At 36.3% G+C, this 17855-nt stretch overlaps 1 protein-coding gene and 1 long non-coding RNA gene across 2 annotated transcripts in view; one reads left to right on the forward strand and one right to left on the reverse strand.

The window, feature by feature from the left end:
- IL1RAP (interleukin 1 receptor accessory protein) overlaps nucleotides 1-17855 on the forward strand; it is a 169138-nt gene that overhangs the window by 96405 nt on the left and 54878 nt on the right. The window contains exon 4 of the mRNA XM_054713830.1: nucleotides 11342-11627. Coding sequence (XP_054569805.1) covers nucleotides 11342-11627 — 286 coding nt within the window. The remainder of the gene's footprint in view (nucleotides 1-11341; nucleotides 11628-17855) is intronic.
- Nucleotides 1-17855, reverse strand: part of LOC129148569 (uncharacterized) — a 31477-nt gene that overhangs the window by 695 nt on the left and 12927 nt on the right. The window lies entirely within an intron of this gene.

The following is a 17855-nucleotide window of genomic DNA, read 5'->3' on the forward strand; positions in this document are numbered from 1 at the left end:
GGCCTTGGTTGGGGCCTTTGTGGGAGGCAACCAATGTATGTGTCTCTCTCACATCGATCTTTCTCTCTCTGTCTCTCCCTCACCCTCTATCTCTTAAAAAAAAAAAAAATGGAAAAATATCCTCAGGTGAGGATTAACAAAAAAAGAAGAGAAAGAATAAGTCATTAAATCAGAACTGTCATCTGAAGGCCCAGTTGGGGTGATCTGAATTGAGAGATATTGTAGAGTGGGGTTGCTTCTATCATTATCCAAGTTTGAACAAATACTTTAGAGCTCTTCAGAGAGATGCCTTTAGGAACTACATAAAGAATATATTTTATGAAATATAGAAGGCAGTAGTATCTTATTACACTCAGAAAACAAACTTAGTATGGTGAAGTTCCAAATCCATCAGCTGTCCAATTGTGTATCTCTCTCTCTCTTTTAAATTATCTATATATATAAAAGTGTAAATATGCAAATCAACTGGATGGCTAAACGACCTGTTGCTATGATGCACACTGACCACCAGGGGGCAGATGCTCAATGCAGGAGCTGCCCCCAGTCTGCAGGCCTAGATCACCTGATCAGGGCCTGCTGGCCAACCTCTCGGTCTCTCCCCCTGGCTGGCAGGCTATGATTGCCTGATGGGGAATAGGGAACTGGGGGTGGGTGGCGGTGAACACAGGTGGCACAGGCCAAGGTGAGTGTGAGCAAGCGGGGCCCTGATCGCCCCGATGGTCGCCCCACACATAGAGGATGACCAGTGATGGGGGGCAGGACTGGCGAGCAGGCAAGAACATCCAACCTCTAGGTTCCTCCCCCTGGCTGGTAGGCTCTGATTGCCCAATGGGGAATGGGGAACTGGGGGCGGGGCCAGCTGCTGGCAGCTAAGGAAGATCAGCCCTGATCACAGGCCAGGCCTAGGCACCCTACCACTGCACAAATTTTGTGTGCTGGTCCTCCAGTACACAATAATTCAAAAGTAAATGACTGTCATGCCAACATGTATTAATACAATTTTGAAATTAAAAATGAAATTGATTTTTTTTTCTAAGTAGGTATACTTAGGGTGGTTTTGCCAATTGTATGACATACAGAATATATGACACTGAGAATGGCTTTGCCAATTGTATGACATACTGGATATTTCCTCCCTTCCTTTCTTCCTTCTTCCATCCTTTCTTTCTTTATTAACATTTTATTTATTTTTAAAACAGATCATACACAGAGGTATGCTTTTTAAAGCTAAGATATTAAAAAAGCAATATAATTGTATTCTTCATGCTTTAACATTTTCTCCCATTAGTTGTCTTCCTCAGAGGCAACCACTTTTTTATTATTTTATATATTTCTTCTAATCATTCTGATCTATATTTTACTAACCAATTTGTGTAATTTTTTAAAAAATATATATTTTATTGATTTTTTTTACAGAGAGGAAGGGAGAGGGATAGAGAGCTAGAAACATCAATGAGAGAGAAACATTGACCAGCTGCCTCCTGCACACCTCCTACTGGGGATGTGCCCGCAACCAATGTACATGCCCTTGACCGGAATCGAACCTGGGACCCTTCAGTCCGCAGGCCGACGCTCTATCCACTGAGCCAAACCGGTTTCGGCATAAATTTTTTATTTTTAATTTCAGCATTATTTCTTCACTTTTTAAATTATACAAAATGTATAAATCTCTCTCTTAAACTGCCATTCCTTCTATTTTCTCTCCCCATCTCTTTCTCTATAATAGCATAACAATATTTGGTTGAATTAATAATTATTTAATTAATGTTTTCACATATTAATGAACTGTGATTATGTTAACTTTGTTTTTGAAGTTATTAATGGCCTTGCTTTCATATGCTTATTTTAATTAGTTTCTTTTAGTAACAGTTTTCATAATTTTCAATTGTCTTTCAGCATAATTTTCCATATTGCTAATCTAACTAGGCAATCTATCATTTACAAATTATTATTTTCTGGACCTTTCCATTTCTTTCTACTTAAGCCAATCCATTACCAAGCTCTGTTGCATAGCTGTTATCCTGGGATCTCCTTCACTATTCTTTAGGGGTCCTTCTTCTATCTCTTGAATTTATCCCTATTCCATGATCATATTGTTTCCTCTTTCTTGATTTTTTATCTGGTTTTGGTGGTATGCATCTCCCAGAAGCTTTCTGATAAAGAGCACATGGAATATCAAATCACTTGGTCTTTATGTGTCTGAAAATGTTACCTTCACACTTGATGGCTTCATTGGATTTAGATAGAGATCAGAAATAATTTTCTTTTAGATGAATTGCTTCATTTCCATCCAGTCTAGTTTTTGAATGTTCCAAAGTCGTTATGATATGTGGTCTTTTGTGTATAACCATTTTCCACCTCTTTCTTACTATCTGGTGGATTATATAATTTTTGTCTTGTTTAAAAAATATTTTTGTGGTGTAAGTCTGTTTTTATCTACTGTGCAATGGGAATGACAGGTCCTCTTAACTTGGAAGGTTATATATTTTAGTTCTGCAATTAATTTGAATTAGTTAATTGAGAGTTTTCTTTTTTTTTTTTTAATTTCTTTTCCTTTGGGTTTCCTATCATTGAGATGATGGGACTCATGGACTGGTTTCTTATTTTCTTGTCTTTTTTATTTTTGCTCTCCTTTTAAAGAAATTCTCAACTTTAACTTTCAAACAACCCACTTATTACTTTTTAACAGTCTGCAATCATAATTTTAATTTTAATGAGCTTTGCTTTTCTCTGAATATGCCTTTGTTATATCATTCTGTTCTTGCTTCATGAATGTAGCAGTGCCCTTGTTTTCCAGAGGATGTTAATGATCGTTGCTTTTTAAAGATTTTTTTCTTTGAATAATTTTGGCTTTCTCAAAGTTTCTTTTACATTGTTTATTTGGATGTTACCTTTTATGGTCAAGATTTGTCTGGGATGTGTTCTGGGGCTATCTGTTCATTTATAAGAAGTGGTTAAAAAGCTGACTAAAAATTCTAAATATGATCTTCCAAGAATGAATCAAGAAGAAATAGAAAATCTGGACAGACAAGTTACAACCAATGAAATCAAACCAATAATAATAATAAAAAATTCCACTTAAAAAATCCACAAGTGAATTTTACCAAACATTCAAAAAAGAACTAACACCTATCCTTCTCAAGCTATTCCAAAAATGTCAAGAGAAGGGAAAACTCCCAAGTAGTTTACAAGGTCAGCATTATCTTGATTTCAAAACCAGATAAAGACACTACAAAGAAAGAACATTATAGGCTAATATTCTTATTGAACATAGATGTAAAAATTCTTAACAAAAATATTAGCAAACCAAATGTAACAATACATTAAAATGATTATACAATTCCTTCTATCCACACTTTGCTGTAAGTTTTTATCATAAATAAGTGCTGGATTTTATCAAATGCTTTTTCTGCATTTATTGACATGATCATATGGTTTATATCCTTCATTTTGTATATGTGGAGTATTATGTTAATTTATGATTATTGAACCAAACTTGCATCCAAAGAATAAATCCCATTTGAAAGTGCTATATGATCATTTTATATCCCATCTCAATTAAAAAGGCAGAAGTAAAACTGTCATTATTTGCAGATGACATGATACTAAATATAGAGAACCTAAAAATTCTAGAGAACTCTAAAGATTATAGAGAACGCTAAAGATATATAGAACCACCAGAAATTGCTAGAAATGATAAATGAATTAATCAATTTAGCAGGATGCCAAATAAATATTCAGAAATTGGTTACATTTTTATATACCAATAATATATTATCAGAAAAAGAAATTAAGAAAACACTTCTATTTACAATTGCATCAAAAAATACCTAGGAATAAATTTAGTGAAGGAGGTAAAAATTTAGTCAAGGAAGCAAGGAGGTAAAAAAAACAACTTTATTTAGAAAATTACAAGACAATGAATAAGAGTTTGAAGAAGATACAAATAACTGGAAACATTATTGTGCTCATAGATAGAAAGAATTAACATAATTAAAATGTCCATCTACCCAAAGCAAACTACAGATTCAATACAATTCCTATTAAAATACCAATGACATTTTTCATAGAATTAGAACTAATAATCCAAAAAATTTATATGGAATCACAAAAGACTGAGATAGCAACAGCCATATTGAGAAAGAAAAACAAAGTTGGTGGTATAAGGCCACTTGATATCAAACTATACTACAAGGCTATAGTACTCAAAACAGCATGGTACTGGCATGAAAACAGATACATAGATCAATGGAATAGAATTAAGTCCCCAAACCTACCCCTATATGGTCAATTAATAGATGACAAAGAAGACAACCACATACAATGGGGTAAAGACAGTCTATTCACCTTGGCTGGTGTGGCTCAATTGGTTGGCATTGCCCTGTGCACTGTAAGGTTGCCAGTTCAATTCCCAGTCAGGGCACGTGCCAAGATTGCAGGCTGGATCCCTGGTGGGAGGGGTGTGCAGGAGGCAGCCTACCAATGTTTCACTCTCGCATCCATGTTTCTCTCTCCCTTTCCCTCTCTCTTTCTCTTAAAAATTCAATTTTTAAATATTTTTTAAAAATAGCCCTAGCCAGTTTGGCTCAGTGGGTAGAGTGTTGGCCTGGGGTCTGAAGGGTCAAGGGTTCCATTCTGGTCAAGGGCACATATCTTGGTTGCAGGCTCAATCCCCACCAGGTTGGGGTCTGCATGAGAGGCAACCAATCATTGTGTCTCTCTCACATCAATGTTTCTCTCTCTCTTTCTTCAATTCTTTCTTCAGCTCTCCCCCTCCCTTCAATTCTCTCTAAAAATCAAAGGAAAAATATCCTCGGGCCAAGCTGGTGTGGCTCAATGATTATCAATCTATGAACCAGGAGATCATGGTTTGATTCCTGATTAGGGCACATGCCCAGGTTGTGGGCTTAATCCCCAGTAGGGGGCATATATGAGGGAGATTATCAATGATTCTCTCTCATCATTAATGTCTCTCTCTCTCTCTCTCTCTCTCTCTCTCTCTCTCTCTCTCTCTCTCCTTCTCTCCCTTTATATCTGAAAACAATAAAAGTATGTTTAAAAAAATCCTCAGGTGAGTATTAACCAAAAAATAAAAATAGAGACAGACTCATAGATAGAGAGCAAGCTGACAGTTCAGCTCTGGTTGTGGGGAGGGTGGGATTGACCAAAAAGGGAGTGGGAACAGAAAGAACTCATGGACATGGACAACAGTATGGTGATTGCTGAGAGAAAAGTGATGGGTGGAGGTGGAAAAGGGCATAAGGGGGATAAATGGTGATGAGACAAAAAAGAAAAAATTAAAGATGACAAATTTAAAACTGGCCATATCAATAATCCCTTTGAATGTAAGTGTATTAAGCATCCCAATTAAAAGGTAGAAATTTTCAAATTGATTAAAAAAGCAAGACCCAACCAAATGAAGCCTATAAGAAACACACTTAAAAATATTTAAACATACATACATACATACATACATACATAATAAATAAATAAATAAATAAATAAATGGAAGAACTTTTTTAAATGATGGGAAAAAAATGGACAGATACATGCAAAAATTTAAACTAGGCCACCTTCTTACACCATATACAAGAATAAACTCAAAATGAATTAAATACTAAATGTAAGACTTAAAACTATGAAACTCCTATAAGCAAACATAAGCAATATACTCTAACATTTCTCTTAGCAAGAATTTTTTTTCTGATATATCGTCTTGGACAAGGGAAAAAGAAAAATAAACAAATGGAGCTACATTTAACTAAAAACTGTTTGCCCAGCAAAGAAAACCATCAACAAAACAAAAAGACATCCTACTGAATGGGGAAAGTGATTCACCAATGATAAATCTGATAAGGGGTTAATATCCAAAATTTATAAATAACTTATACAATGTAATGCCAAACAAACAAACAAACAAACAAACAATCCAATTAAAAAGTGGCTGGAAGACCTGAAGAGACACTTCTCCAAATAAGACATGCAGATGGCCAGTCGACATATGAAAGGATGCTCAAAGTCACTAACCATCAGAGATATGCAAATTAAAACCACAAGCTATCACCTCATACCTGTCAGAATGGCTGTCATAATAAATCAAACAACAAGTGTTGGTGAGGATATGGAGAAAAGGGAACCCTCATGTAGTGTTTGTGGGATTATAAATTATTACAGCCACTACGAAAAATAGCATGGAGTTTCCTAAAAAAATTAATAATGGAACTGCCTTATAGCCTAGCAATTGCACCATGTTCCCTTTCCTTCTGCATTGGCAAATATGAAAGTACATAGAATGAGATTCCCTTAGCTTAGATCCTTTGATATGCATGATATATAGCAGAGCTTTGTTATACTAAGTCACAGAAAATAGGGATTTGCTTTTGGGAATATATCTGAAGAAACCCAAAACACCAATTCAAAAGAATATATGCATCCCTTGTTCACTGAAACTTTATTTACAATATCCAAGATATGGAAGCAACTCAAGAGCCCATCAATAGACAAATGGATAAAAATAAGTAGGGATTTATACAATGGAATATTACTAGACTGTAGTAAAGTATAAAGTCTTACCATTTGTAACAGCATGGAGAACCTAGAGAGTATTAAGCTAAGTGAAATAAGTCAGAATAAAAAAAAAGACAAATGCCATATAATTTCACTTATATATGGAATCTAAAGAACAAAATAAATGAACAGTAAAATAGAAACAGACTCATAGATAAAGAGAACAAAATGATGGTTGCCAGATATGAAGGGGTTGGAGAGCTGGCTGAAAAAGGCTAAGGAATTAAAAACTACACATTGATAGTTACAAAATAGTCATGGGGATATAAAGTACAGCCTAGGGAATATAGTCATTAATATTGTCATAGCTATGTATTGTGTCAGGTGGGTACTTGAAATAGCTAGGGGAACATTCTGTAAATTACACAGTCATCTATGTGCTATACACCTGAAACTAATAAAAAATAATATTGAATATAAATGTACTTGAAAAATAAAATTTAAATATGAGTGTGAGGCTTGTTAACCTTGAGCTTTTCTGTTGGATGGTGTGGAGGTGCAATTTGTTAACGAACCACTGATATTAAGAGTGCTACATCTTTTTCTGAAGCTAGCCACATTTTCCTTAGAAGATTCATTCATTTTTTTGCCTGGTGGGTAAAGGTCTCACCACTTCATCCTTGGAGCTGATTGGGAAAGGTTACTGAGTGCTAGGAGAGTGGAGTTACCACAAAGGCTGTCACATATGACATAGCTTTTATCTGATTGTCCTTATTTCACCACCCTCTGCTGTGTCCTCAGTTTTGAGGTAAATGATTGCATTTGCCAGGATAGAATAGATTATTCATATTGGTAAAAAGCAAATCTCTATTTTCTATGTCTTAGTAAAACAAAGTTCTGGTATATATATATAATCCATATCGAGGGATCTAAGCTAAGAGAGTTTCATTCTTCGTACTTTCATATTTGCCAACCCAGAAGGAAAGGGATCATGGCCCTTCAAATGGCTGATCCTTACTTTAGAGGGAATGTGAGTATAATCTTACAATATGTCTAGAAGCGAACCCAAGGGATACTGGTGAGCAGCACTATTGTGGTTTTTTTTATGTTGCTACTGATAGCTCCTCCTGGGTCTTTTCTGTATTCTGCATTGCTGATTGGTTTGTTCTCCAGTTTTCCCCTGCTGGCAGGATTTTTCATTCTAAACAGGCTAAGCTTGATACCACTTGTTCATTTTGGTGTTGCTGTTACCTTTTCTCCCATCCTTGCTGCTACTTGGGGTTATGTCTTGAAAAGTAATTTTAGTTTTTGTGGAGTTTCAGAAAGGAATGAAATTGAATGCATGTATATAGTCTGACATAGTTATCTAAAAAAACTATGGTTATATGTTTCTATAAATTGAATGAGCTAATTCTGCAATTTTGCAGTTTTACTGAAAATAGTTTAAAGAATGCGCTAAGGTAGATGTTTTATAAAGTATTTTAGTATCAAGTTTGTATTGATGTGAACAACATTTTGGTATCACAATTCTTTCTCTGTATATTGGCTTTCAAAAGGTGTTTCTAAATGAAAGCAATTATAAGTAGAAGCAATTTGTTGCGTCTTAGAAAAGTCAGTTTGTTAAATTTTCCAGATATAATATTTACTTAGAGATTTATTACTTACTCACAAATCCCTTTGCAAGTCATAAAGCTTCAAATCCTTTGCTTTTATCAAACTTAAAGTAGCCACTAATTTAGTTGTTCTATCCATTATCTGCCCTCCCCAAAATGTTGCCTAACAACCATAAACTTTAGTGACAAACTTCATTTTGTTTGTTACACATGTATTTTTCTCCGGATCTGTAGGCTGCCTGGGCAGTTCTGCTAACAGAAGCGTGGCTTGCTTTCGCATCACTGGTCAGCTGTGACAGGCCAGACAGTGTGCTGGTGAAGGTGCTGGTGGTCTCTTTTTGCTGGTCGTCTCTTATTTAGGTTTTCCTGGGTGTCTTAGTCAGTTCTGGCTGCTGTATACGAATACCACAGATTGATGGTTTAAACAACACACATGTAATTACAGTTCAGGAGGCTGAGAATTCCAAGATCAAGGCACTGACAGATTAGGTGTCTGGTGAGAACTTTTCCCCCAGTTTGCAAAGGGCTTCCTTCTCACTTTGTCCTCACATGAAAGAGAGAGGGGGAGAGGGAGAGGGTGAGGGAGAGGGAGAGGGAGAGGGAGAGAGAGAGAAGAGAGAGAAGAGAGAAGAGAGAGAGAGAAGAGAGAAGAGAGGATGTGGATATAGGAAGGAATGTGAATTAGGTCTATTTATTCAAACTTTGTCTTCCAGAGATGTCAAGTGATAGGTCATTAAAATAATTTATTATGATAAAAGTACAAATGGGGCATAAAACTCCAAAGGAGTTTAAATATTGAGTAACCTTGCTAGAAGTAAACTCCTTTTTGCTCTTGGCTATGGACAGATTTTCTCAATGCTTACGTATACATAAAACATTTTCAAGTAATGCCTAAACCCTCTCATTCAAAAGTAGCCCACCCTGATTATTATCAAGAGATGATTTCCAATATAATTTTATATTTATTAATTACTTATTAAGTTGAAAATATATATCATTTAAGTTGTATATATTATAATCACAATAACATTCAACTTTTCAACAAAGAGCATTATATATTACACAGAAAAGTAAAGTATCAAAAAGTTACAAAATTCAAAAAGAAATCTATTTTATTAAAATAAAATTATGTGTGAAGATAGTGGAATTAATACAAGGTCAAGGAGAAAAAGGAACAGTGTAGGAAGCGGTTATAGGGTTAAGCCTCGGACTGACCTGCTGGCAAAGTCGCAAACAAGTCCCAGCTTGGAGGGCTCAGTCCTCTAAGCATAATTAGGCTTGATCTTGTGACTGCTCCCTAGATCTTTCCTGGGTAGCTAGTGGGCTGTGGGAGGGGCAGCAAGTGCTGCCAAAACAAGTAAAACTTACAACAACATTGCAGATTACCTTGTTTGTCCCTGATTATAAATAAAGCACCAGCTTTGCAGTCTGGATCTGTTCTGTGGCCTCAGCAAGGCACAGAAAGATCCACCCAGCTCCCAGCTTTATGAATCTATTTCTGCGTCTTCTTTTCTTTATTTCTAATATTTCTCAATCCCTGGCCGCCTCCATTTAGAACCAGTTCATTCATCTCTCTTGCCACTCAGGAGGCGGAAAAGGGAGATCCCCGCCATGTTTGGCCCCCGCCTCATCAGGCCCCCGCAGAACAGAATAGAATTACCAAAGGTTAAAAGAAAACTTGTTTACATATTTCTAAGTGGATATTGGTGTGTGACAAATCACTATGTGATTGACTGTAATTTAAAAAGTGGTAAAACTATTTTAAAAGATCATTAATTAAAATATAACATTAGGGTATATTCTTTTTAATTTTTATACTTAGGATGAAAAACTTTAATGTCAGCTGAAAAGTCGGGAATATTACATAGTTAAAAATGCATACACATTTACATATGCATGTGTATGTATGAATGTATGTATGTCAGGGTTATGAGGAAAAAAAACTGTTTTAAAGTGGTCGCTTTGGGCCCTTTAATACTCTATCACTCCTAGTTTCTCTGTTCTTGTCTCCATATGATGAGATCTAGAACTCTGCATCCATATTTCATAAAAAAGGTCATTTATTATCATTTTCCTGTATATACAAGTGATTACTTTTCATTATAAAATAAATTATAAAAGTCATTATGGATTTATTTGACTCTGAGTCATTGAAATTATAGCACCTTTGTTCCCTGATGAGTGTCACTGAAACCTCTTGACTTCTTAAAGTCTGCTCTCTAACATGGTGTCCAGTAGACACACATGGCTAGCTAAAAATGAGATGTGCTGCAGGTGTTAAACACATCGGATTCTGAAGACTTAGTACCAAATAAAGAATGCAAATATAAAACCACTCGTTAGTGTATTAAGAGTGTTTTGGATATATTGAGTTTAACAAAATATGCAAAAATAATTTTGCCTGTTTTTTAAAACGTTTTAATGTGGTAACTAGGATATCTAAAATTACAAATGTGGCTCAGATTATATTGCCAATGGAGAGCTCAGACCTAGTCCTAAAGTCAGGATCCCTGAGGAGAGCTTCCTCTGTCTCCACAGGAGTCAAAGAGCACATGACTTTTGCTTTTCCCTTTTTACCATTTGTGTAACATTTTATTTATTTCATGGCTGAGCAACACTAGCACACATTTCCAATTATTACAAATATATATGCTCTCATTACACCATGCACTTCTTAGCACTTATCATAGTTGTAAAGTAGTACTTATTTAAGTAATTAAGTAGTACTTACTCACTAGACTGTAAGTTCAATAATGTCAGGAACCATGTCTGCTCTTGCTCACTATTGTACTTGCAGGGCTTAACTAAGTTAAGGGGCACATGGTAGACATTTATTAAACCCTCAATTAAAGAATAAATGATCCTTCTTGAACACAATGGTGTGTCTCAATTTCCAAAAGAGAAATGAATGTGATGTAACAGTTGAGATCCCTGCCCTATGGGATCCCTACATGACTTATTTTTCAGGTGAGATTCTCCCCCATATCTTTCAGAGTTCAGTGGGATCAAGCTATTAAATCCAATTATTATCCAAGAGATAGTCATAAAATGGTAAAGAAATAAGGGGGAAGTCATTTCTTCACTTCACAGGTGCCTGTTATATGTAGTTATTAAAGAGAGATGATTGAAGGTGATTAGAGAAGGAAGTTCCTGGGTAAGGTTGGGTATCTGGAAAGAAAGTGTGAGGTGACTCATCTGCCTTTTCTTTTTGATTGTTCCAGAACGCTGCGATGACTGGGGACTAGATACCATGAGGCACATCCAAGTGTTTGAAGATGAGCCAGCTCGCATCAAGTGCCCACTCTTTGACCACTTCTTGAAAAATAACTACAGCACAGTCCATTCAGCGGGCCTTACTCTGATCTGGTATTGGACTAGGCAGGACCGGGACCTTGAGGAACCAATTAACTTCCGCCTCCCGGAGAACCGCATAAGTAAGGAGAAAGATGTGCTCTGGTTCCGGCCCACCCTCCTCAATGACACGGGCAACTATACCTGCATGTTAAGGTAGTCTGACTTTTGGTGGTGACATTCTCTTTTGCATTTAGTCCCCAGGGCTTTATCCAGATGATGCATGTGCCATGAATCTGGAGAGGGGAAGGAAGCATCTAATACTTCACCTCAGTGGCTCAGCTAAGTTTGGCTAAAAGACGTGTGAGGAGAAAATGGTTGTGCTCCTGAGAACTTTCTTCATAGGTGGTTCCTTTTCAAACCCTGACACATATCAAGGCTGTCTAAAGGGAGAGCCTTGTTTATTTGCCCCCTTTCCCTGACACTGGAAGCTGTCTACACTTCTGTCCCACCTGGAAGCATCAATCCCTCTAGACAATAAGCAGGGCAGGGAGTAGAACCCATTTGTATCTGCTATTGTCATCTTTCAAAGCACTTGGCACAGAATAAAACACCGAGATGCCTTTTATAGAAGGAAGACTATCTGGGAGGCATCAGATATATTTAGAACAGTGCTTTTCAAAAATTTTTACCAAAATTCCCCTAAGAAGCAAATGAGCACCTTATCCCTGGGAATCTAAGAATATAATGCAAAGCACTCTACCAGTATGCAATATTTCTTTCAAATTCACTTTTTTCTTGGAAGTTCATGTAAATTTTGCATTTTACTCCACAATATACCTATATTTCTTTTACTACCAATTAATGTTTTTTCTCTGAGGAAAAAAAAAATTAAACCAAGGCTTCTCTAAATAATCATCATTTTAGAGCTTAGTTCTTTGGCTACTTTTCCCCCCAAGGTTCCTTTTGGCTTCCAGGCATTACTTTGTCTTTAAAACTCCCATCTGTGTTATGGAATTACTTTTTTACATTGTTTCCTACTGTTTAATGAGTACATTGGTTTTCTAGGGCTGCCATAACAAAATACCATACTGAGTGGTTTAAACACCAAAAATGTTGTTTTCTCACAATTCTGGAGACTAGAATTCCAAGATCGAGGTGTTGACAGGGTTGGTTTCATTCATCTCTTCTTGATTTGTAGATGACTATATTCTCTCCCTGTCTTCACAACCCCCCTCCCCCCAGCCCTTGTCTTCTGTGTCTTAATCTCTTCTAAAAATATCAGTCATATTGGATTAGGGTCTATCTATATGACCCCATTTGACCTTAATTATCCTTTTCAAGAGTTATCTCCAAATACAGTCATATTATGAGGTACTGGGAGTTAGGTCTTCCTCATATGAATTTTGGGAGGACACTATAACAATGCAACAATTTTGGGAGGGCCTATAACAATGCAACAATTTAGAATAACATAGCAATAGGTAATCCCAGACCTTCTTCTGGATGCCCCCTGTCACTCATAGGTGTTAACTGTTTTCTGATAGAGAATTAGGACTGTGTTTGATAAATTTAAACTGTGTAATGATTAAGTGAAGAAGGACCTCATTTCTATCACAGAAACACATTTTGACCACTAGGCCTTGGGAGTCCCTAGAAACCTTTGAAGGCCTTTCTGAGGCTTTTACATGACTGTTCAATTTTATTGGAGTGGACTCTAAACTGGTGCATGGGCTTCAAAGAGCCACAAATAGTCAAGTGTACATTATATCCTAGTACTTTGTAGGAAAGGTTAGAAAAGATATTAGTGGAAAGAGTACTGAATGAGAAGACAGAAACCTAGATTACCATCCCAGCTCTGCCACTACTTAGCTGGTGACCATAACCAAGTCAATACATGTCTGATATTTGCACAAGAAAGTCAGCCTAAATGCTCTTTGAGCTCCTTTCCAGTTTGGACAATTGTTAATTTGTTAATATTCCCACATGGACATTAGCAATTCCATGGGAAGGGGTCCTCAATGGCTTTCTGGGTGACCTTGATTTCTGCTACACAATACATTCTAATGCTTCAGTTATCTATTTCCTTTTCCTAAGTAACCTTCTAATGGTCTAGACCTCTTCCCCAAACTTTTCTAACCTTCTCTGACATTATAGGAGCAGAGCTGCATGGCTGTTAAGGCCTACGTATACCTTTAATGTTATGTATTCATTTTCAGATTGTCTCTTCAGTTTACCTGTCTATTTTCTATGTCTCAAAAGAAAAAATCTAAAATCAAACTTGTCTGGTGGGAGCACCAGAAGCTTCTCATTGTCGTAAGGTGATTCTTAAACTGAGAATGACAAACTGAACCACTGAAATCATAGCCTGATGTCTTTAGGCCTGATCATATACTTTAGGCCTGCTTATATACTTTCTTTTAAAAAATATTTTTATTGTTTTCAGACAGGAAGGGAGAGGGAGAGATAGAAGCATCAATGATGAGAGAGAATCATTGATCAACCACCTCTTGCATGTCCTATCTAGGCATGTGGGAATTGAACTCTGACCTCCTGATTCATAGGTTGATGCTCAACCAATGAGCCACACCAGCCAGGTTGTATTCTTTTTTATTTTTATTTTATTTTTTATTTATTGTCTAAAGTTTTACACATGTCTCCTTTTTTCTCACTTGACCAACCTCATGCCCCAGCCATTCCCACTCCAGGCAAGCCCCCACTGCCCAAATGTCTGTGTCCATTGGTTATGCTAATATGCATGTATACATGTTCTTGGTTGCTCTCTAACACCCCCTCCCCTACCATTTGTCTCTGGTTCTATTGTTGTTCATCAAATTATGTTGATATTATATCCCACATATGAGTGAGATCATGTGATATTTATCTTTCTCCTACTGGCTTATTTCACTTAGCTTAATGCTCTCCAGTTCCATCCTTGCTGTTGCAAATGGTAAAAGTTCCTTCTTTTTTATAGCAGCATAGTATTCCATTGTGTAGATGTACCATAGTTTTTTAATCCATTCATCTGCTGATGGGCACTTAGGCTGTTTCCAAATCTTAGCTATTGTAAATTGTGCTGCCATGAACATAAGGGTGTGTTTATCCTTTCTGATTGGTGTTTCTGGTTTCTTGGGATATGGTCCTAGAAGTGACAATACTAGGTCAAATGGGAGTTCCATTTTTAGTTTTTTGAAGAAACTCCATATTGTTCTCCACAGTGGCTGCACCAGTCTTTATTCCCACCAGCAGGGCATGAGGGTTCCTTTTTCTCCACATCCTTGCCAGCACTTGTCATTTATTGATTTGTTGATGATAGCCATTCTGACAGGTGTGAGATGGTACTGCATTGTCATTTTGATTTGCATCTCTCAGATGATTAGTGACTTTGAGCATGTTTTCATATGTCTCTTGGCCTTCTGTATGTCCTCTTTCTAAAGTGTCTATTTGGGTCTGTTGCCCATTTTTTTATTGGATTGTTTATCTTCCTTTTGTTAAGTTGTATGAGTTTCCTATAAATTTTGGAGTTTAAACCCTTATCTGAAATATCATTGGCAAATATGTTCTCCCATGCATTGGGCTTCTTGTTTTGTTGATGGTTTCTTTTGCTGTGCAAAAGCTTTTTATTTTGATGTAGTCCCAATTTTGTTTATTTTCTCCTTAGTTGTGTTGATAAAGTTATTGCTATGACATATGTCTGCTATTTTGCTGCCTATGGAGTCTTGTGGGATTTTTATGGTTTCCCATCTTACATTTAAGTCCTTTAATCATTTTGAGTATGTTTTTGTGTATGGCGTAAGTTGGTGATGTAGTTTCATTTTTTTTTGGATGTATCTAACCAAATTTCCCAGCACCATTTATTGAAGAGACTATCTTGACTCCATTGTATGCTCTTGCCTCCTTTGTCAAATATTAATTGAGCAGAATGGCGTGGGTCAATTTCTGGGTTCTCTGTTCTCTTCCATTGTCTATATGTCTGTTCTTGTGCCAGTACCAGGCAGGTTTGAGAACAGTGGCTTGGTAATATAGCTTGATATCTGGTATTGTGATCCCTCTGATTTTGTTCTGCTTTTTCAGGATTGCTGTGGCTATTTGGGATCTTTTTTTATTCCAGATAAATTTTTGGACAATTTGTTCTACATCTTTGAAATATGCCTTTGGTATTTTAATGGGAAGTGCATTAAATCTGTAGATTGCTTGGGTAGTATGGATATTTTAATGATGTTGATTCTATTAACCCATGAACATGTATGTTCTTCCATTTGTTTATTCTTCCTCTATCTCTTTTTTCAATGTCCTGTAGTTTTCCAAATATAGGTTGTTTACCTCCTTAGTTAAGTTTATTCTAGGTATTTTAATTTTTTTTGATGCAATTGTAAATGAGATTGTTTTTTTGTTTCTATTTCTGTGAGTTTGTTATTGGTGTATAAAAAGGCCATAGATTTCTGGGTGTTAATTTTGTATCCTGCTACATTGCCAAATTCATTTATTAGGTCTAGTAGTTTTTTGATGGAGTCTTTGGGATTTTCTAAGTATAGTATCATGTCATCTTCAAATAAGGACAGTTTTACTTCTTTTTTTCCAATTTAAATACCTTTTATTTCTTCTTCTTGTCTGATCACTATGGTTAGCACTTCTAGTACTATATCGAACAGGAGTGGTGAAAGTGGGCATCCCTGTCTTGTTCCAGTTCTCAGGTGAAATGAGTTTAGTTTTTGCCAATTGAGTATGATGTTGGCTGTAGGTTTATCAAATAAGGCTTTTATTATGTTGAGGTATGATCCCTGTATTCCCACTATGCTGAGAGTTTTTATCAAGAAAGGTTGTTGGATTTTGTCAAATGCTTTTTCTGTATTGATTGATATGATTATGTGATTTTTGCCTTTTAATTTGTTTATGTGATGTATCACATTTATTGATTTGCAGATATTGTATCATCCTTGCATCCCCGGAATAGATCCAACTTGATCATAATGTATGATTTTTCTAATTTAGTGCTGGATCTGATTTCCTAGAATTTTGTTGAGGAATTTAGAATCTATGTTCATCAAGGATATTGGCCTTTAGTTCTCTTTTTTGTGGTGTCTTTATCTGGTTTTGGGATTAGGGTAATGCTGGCTTCATAGAAAGAGCTTGAAAGTGTGCCTTCCTCTTGAATTTTTTGGAATACTCTGAGGAGGATAGGTTTTAGTTTTTCTTTGAATGCTTGTTAGAAGTCCCCTGTAAAGCTGCCCAGACCAGGGTTTTTGTTTGCTGGAAGATTTCTTTTATCCCTGCTTCAATTTCTTCAGTAGTTATCAGCCTACTCTGGTTTTTCTTTTATTCTTTCTGATAGAGTTTTCGGAGTTTGTATTTTTCTAAGAATATGTCCATTTCATCTAGATTGTCTGTTTTGTTGAATAGAGTTGTTCATAGTCTTTTTTCATAATCCTTTGTATTTCTGTTGGATCAGTTGTTACTTCACCTCTTTAATTTCTGATTTTGTTTATTTATGTCCTCTCTCTTTGCTTCTTGGTGAACCTGGCTAGAGGTTCATCAATCTTTTTTTTTTTTTAATATATTTTATTGATTTTTTACAGAGAGGAAGGGAGAGGAATAGAAAGCTAGAAACATCGATGAGAGAGAAACATCGACCAGCTGCCTCCTGCACACCCCCTACCGGGGATGTGCCCGCAACCAAGGTACGTGCCCTTGACCGGAATCGAACCTGGGACCCTTCAGTCCGCAGGCCGACGCTCTATCCACTGAGCCAAACCGGTTTGGGTGGTTCATCAGTCTTGTTTATCCTTTCAAAGAACCAGCTCTTGGTTTTCTTGATTTTTTTTTTTTTTTGTCTCTATGTCATTTATTTCCACTCTGATCTTTATTATTTCCTTCTTTCTGCTTACAATGGGCTTTTCTTGTTGCTCTCTTTCTAACTCTTTGAGCTGTAGGATTAGATAATTTATTACAACTTTTTCTTGTTTTTAGAGGTAGGCCTGTAGAGCTATGCACTTCCCTCCCAAGATTGCTTTCACAGTGTCCCATAGATTTTGGATTGTTTTGTTTTCATTGTCATTTGTTGCCATGATGCTTTTTATTTCTTCTTTGATCTCTTTGATAATCCAATCATTGTTTAATAGCATGCTATTTAGCCTCCAGGTGTTTAATGTTTTTCATTGTAATTGACTTCTAATTTTAAGCCATTGTGATCTGAGAAGATGCTTGATATAATTTCTATCTTCTTGAATTTGAAGAGACTTTGCCTGTGTCCCTATTTGTGGTCTATCTTTGAAAATGACCCATGTGCACTTGAGAAGAATGTATATTCTGTGGCTTTGGGTTGAAAGTTCTGAAGATGTCAATTAATTCCATCTAATCTAGTGAGTCATTTAGGATTGATGTTTCTTTGCTGATTTTTTTGTTTAGGTGATTTATCCAGTGGTATTAGAGGGGCATTAAAGTCCC

Source organism: Eptesicus fuscus, chromosome 3, assembly GCF_027574615.1.
Source record: "Eptesicus fuscus isolate TK198812 chromosome 3, DD_ASM_mEF_20220401, whole genome shotgun sequence".
NCBI classification, from domain to species: Eukaryota; Metazoa; Chordata; class Mammalia; order Chiroptera; family Vespertilionidae; genus Eptesicus; species Eptesicus fuscus.